Source organism: Pteropus vampyrus, unplaced genomic scaffold, assembly GCF_000151845.1.
Source record: "Pteropus vampyrus isolate Shadow unplaced genomic scaffold, Pvam_2.0 Scaffold397, whole genome shotgun sequence".
NCBI lineage: Eukaryota > Metazoa > Chordata > Mammalia > Chiroptera > Pteropodidae > Pteropus > Pteropus vampyrus.
Window position 1 is genome coordinate 1,359,744 of NW_011889178.1, and position 4,388 is coordinate 1,364,131.

The following is a 4,388-nucleotide window of genomic DNA, read 5'->3' on the forward strand; positions in this document are numbered from 1 at the left end:
TTCCTCTGCCTCCAATGTTCTCCCCTCAGACATCCATAAAGCTTATTCCCTGGCTTCCTCAGGTCTCTTCTCAAATGTCACTTTATCAGAGGGGGTTTCCCTGAACAGACTACTCTATGTAAATATATCACCTGCTCCCATCATTCTCTATCTGCTATGGATTGAATGTTTGTGTCCCCTGCAAATTCATATGTGGAAACCCTAGCCCTCAATGTAATGACATTTGGAGATGGGGTCTTTGAGCAGCTTAGATGAGAGAGGAGCCTCCACAATGGGATTAGTAGTGCCCCTATGAGAAGAGAACCAGAGCCCCTTCTCTCCCTGCCAAGTGAGGATACAGTAAGGTAGAGGGCAAATCGGGAAGAGGGCCCTCATCACAACCCGACCATGCCAGCATCCTGAACTTGGACTTCTCAGCATCCAGAACCGTGAGAAATGTCTTGTTTAAACCACCATTCTATGGTATTTTGTTATAGCAGCCCAAGCTAAGACACTATCCTTATTCTTCTCCATTTTTTTCATAGCACTTACATATTTGTTTAGTATTTATCTCTTCCGAGGAGAGAGATCTATGATGGCAGGGTCTTTGTGTTTTGTTTTTTTGCTATTTGCTTAGTATCTGCATTACTGAGATTCTCAGTAACATTTAATAAATATCTGTTGAATGAATGAATCTAATTTTTTAACTCAGCTACTGCTAAGTAATGCAAAGTTAGTCATTTGTGCCATTAGTTCACAGGAGAGCTTCTCCACGCACCTCCCTGCCCCCTAGAAATGGAAGATACTTAAGCAGTTAGAGTTGCCAATGGCTGACATAACAATTACAGGTCTATAATCTGAATGTCAATAGGAATTATAATTTAAAAAAAAAAATCCAGGCATAAGACAAATAGAAAAAATACATATAATTTTTTCAAACTTTTCAATTGTCAAAGCTAATGCATTATAGCTAATCGAGGAGTAGAGAAGAAATTTAACAAGCTGATTGTTTCATGAAACAAGGTGTTTTCATTTTGTTTTGCTTTTGAGCTTTTTTTTTTTTGTCTTTTCTAGTCTTGAACATGTTGTTTATATTTGAGCTGATAAAAAGAATTCTGAGCCATCCAGTGTATTTTTTAAGTTCATTTGTTAGACAAAATATGAGGAAACATGGTCTATTTTATCACTTTTTTCTTTCTTTCTTTCTAAATGGCTATTTAAATACAGATAACAGTGTGCAGGAGAAAGTGGAGGAGCAGGTTCTGCCACCCTGCCCAGCTCACCAGTTACCCGATATCTCCACTCAGACGGCAGCACCAGCAAAGTGGTGTAACAAGGTTGGAAACTTACCCACGCTGAACCCCCAAACACAGGAAGAAGCCCTCATGTTAAGAACTGTGGAGGCTGGAGTAAATCACTCACAGAGTGATGACCAATGCTACTCACAGAGTAGAAAAAGGAACTCCACATGAAAGGGAATAGAAGAAAAGTCAAAGTGAAGGCACTATATAACATCTAAGTTTTTCTTAGAAGATCAAGCCAAAAAATATGGAACACGAATGCACACCCCGGTTTTGGCCATGGAATTCAAACGATAGTTTTACTTCTACCAAGAGTTTCACACTTGGTTTCTGGCCAAAAATATGAAGACTTTTTTATGTGGGATATGCCATTTTCTTAAAACAATTCATGTTTCTTATTAACAGAATTTGCTTTTGGTGTGGTAATTTAGTTTAGACAGAACTATATATATAATTAATATAAACATTTACCATAAATCGTACAAAATTATATGAATTATCATTACAAATAAATGTGTTTAGCACCTATTTTGTTAATAGCCCACTGTCTTGGAGAATTTGCATTTTTCTCTACTAAAGCAAGTGTTCAGGCTACTTCTCCTAATTTTTTATTCTGGCAGCTAGAATAAAAGTTTTCAATAGTAACAAAATTAAGTGTCCTTCCAGGACTGGGGAAAGTTGAGTGATGTATTGACATGTTCACCCAGGGATCTGGTTTCTGGGCCTACACTCCCTCAGTGACTAACGAGGGTGCCTGGAAGTTCCCAATGCTTCTTATTGTAGAATATGACTTAACCTCTTTGAGCCTCCTTTTCCTTCTTATAAAGCTAGGGTATTATATAATTATAAAATAGCTGAGTGGTTTCCAAGTCCCTTCCAGATCTAAAAGTACATCATTTAAAGCTGCTGAAAATACATTTAAAATTAACTGTGATATATGTGTGTGTTTATACATACATATATATACATGCATGCATACATACATACACTCAGTTTCGCTGTGAAAGGGGAGAGGCTATACAGTATTTTGTACCAGAACTTTACCGTGCACCAGTATCGAGGTTTGTTCCTGAAAAAAATAAAATAAAATAATAAAAATAATAATAATAATAAAAATAATAATAATAATAATGTTTCAAGGTGGCATTCTCCCTACAGGGGGAGTTCTGAGAAGTCAGGTTCAGGAAATAGTTCAGCTACTCCCATTTAGTCTCCAGGTGCTTCAGTCAGGATACAAGGCAATGTTTTTGAAACCACATCCCAGCTCAACTGGGAACCCAGCGAAATTTGTAACCCCCGTTGGCTGTCCGAATGGTGAAGGCATTGCCCTGGGGGAAAGCGAGAGTGCGAATGGTGCTATGGCTGCGGATGGGGGTGCTGAAGGAGCCTCCCTCCTCCAGTTCACTCTGGCTCAGGTTCAGCGAGCTCTGGCTGCAGTCTGTGCGCAGACCTCGGAAGGCGCCGTGCAAGTTACCAGGCCTGCGGTCCATATTGACTGGCTCTGGCTGCAGCCGGAGCCTCTTGGGGTCGCGGCTCTGTAGTGCTTCATCGCAGCGCTGGGAAATCTCCCTCAGGATAGCGTCCACTTCCGCGCAGTCCTGCCCCGCAGCGCTGAACAACTCCTCCAGGCTCCTTTTGGTAGTCGCCTTGAGTAGGAAGGGCTCCGCTGCCGCCCCGCAATCCCGAGACTGCGTGATCATCAGCTTCTACAAAAGATAGAGATGGAACGCCGCTCTGGGGCCAGCCGGACTCGCCTCGTGCGGGGCGCGCAAAGGATATCTGGGAGCGCTTCCAACGCGCGACTCTGCGGACTTAGGCGTCCCCAGCTAGTGACTTCGCGAGCTTACAGTGGTCCCCTCCTTTCCCCACCCCTGCCAGGTCCCCAACTCTAGGAACAGGGTCTGGGTTAAACAGGAACATTTCCGATTTCCCGCAGTGTCCCATCCGCCCGCTCCCCACTTACATCCAGCACCGAGGCCAGGTGCCGGGTTCGACTGGCAAGTTCCTTCAGTTGCACGTTCCGCTCCTTGAGCGAAGCGATCTCCTCCTGTTTCTGAGTCAGCGTCACATGTAGCTGCAGGAGAAGACCCAAACGTTCAGAGGTAGGCCACCGTGCTCTGTCTCTTCAGTACACTCTGCATGAATTAAACCCAGATCCTAACGTCTAACCAGGAACTGGGGACCAAAGGTCATTTACACTGGTGAGAACAATAATCAATTCTCTTTATTTGACTTATATTTTTCACAAAGCACTTAGACAAAATGTATCTCAATTAATCTTCAGTGTAGCGGCGTGGTGGTGAAGAGTACTGACTCTGGTGACAGGCATATCCAGGTTCTGCCTCTGAAGTTCAACCTCCCTATATCTCACTTTCCTTGTCTGTAAAATGAGGCTAGTAAGAGTGTCGAGCTCAACTACCATTGTATTAAATGGTAGTTGAATAGAGTGTCGAGCTCTCCTACCATTGTATTAAATGGTAGGAGAACGTAAATGGATAAGGACAATACCAGGCATATAGAAAGCCTTCAATAAATATTGGCGGCCCTATTAAAAATCTGGTAGGGTAGGATTATTCCCACTTAGTGAAGTTGGAAACTGAGGTAGAGTCACTGGAGCAATAGCACCTATGAGAGCCGCTCGCCGCTGACGTCCACAGAGGCACATTCCTGCTCCTACAACCTCTACTTCCGCCCGGAGCTCCAGACCCTGTCCCCGCCCCGGGATCCCTGGCCGACAGCCCAGTGTCCCTACTTGGTTATTCTCAACGAGCGCGTCCCCCAACGCCCTCTGATTCTGGTCGGCCACCTCCTTCCAGTACTGCTCCAACGGAGGCACGTCCGGAGGGCGCAGAGGCGGTGACTGTAGGGCGGGTGGGTCCAGCGGCGCGGAGAGACAGGGCTCGAACTGCAATACGTCGCAAGGAGAGTAAGGGAAGTCTCCGGCAGACAGGGCAGGCGACATCAAAGAGGATGAGTCAGGCGACATCAAAGAGGATGAGTCTAGGGGAGAGAGGGAGCAGGGTTTGCAGCCTCAGACTCATGCCCAACTAGCTACAGGGACAAAATGCCACGCCGGATATAGTAGGGTTTATGTGATTTTTTTTTTTT

At 44.6% G+C, this 4,388-nt stretch overlaps 1 protein-coding gene across 1 annotated transcript in view; it reads right to left on the reverse strand.

The window, feature by feature from the left end:
- Positions 1-2,426: 2,426 nt before the first annotated feature.
- Positions 2,427-4,388, reverse strand: part of MCIDAS (multiciliate differentiation and DNA synthesis associated cell cycle protein) — a 6,334-nt gene continuing 4,372 nt past the window's right edge. Inside the window, exons 4-6 of the mRNA XM_011380625.2 lie at positions 4,033-4,280; positions 3,244-3,354; positions 2,427-2,986 (exon numbers count right to left, since the gene is read on the reverse strand). Of these exons, the coding sequence (XP_011378927.1) occupies positions 2,546-2,986; positions 3,244-3,354; positions 4,033-4,280 (800 nt within the window). The 3' untranslated portion in view covers positions 2,427-2,545. The remainder of the gene's footprint in view (positions 2,987-3,243; positions 3,355-4,032; positions 4,281-4,388) is intronic.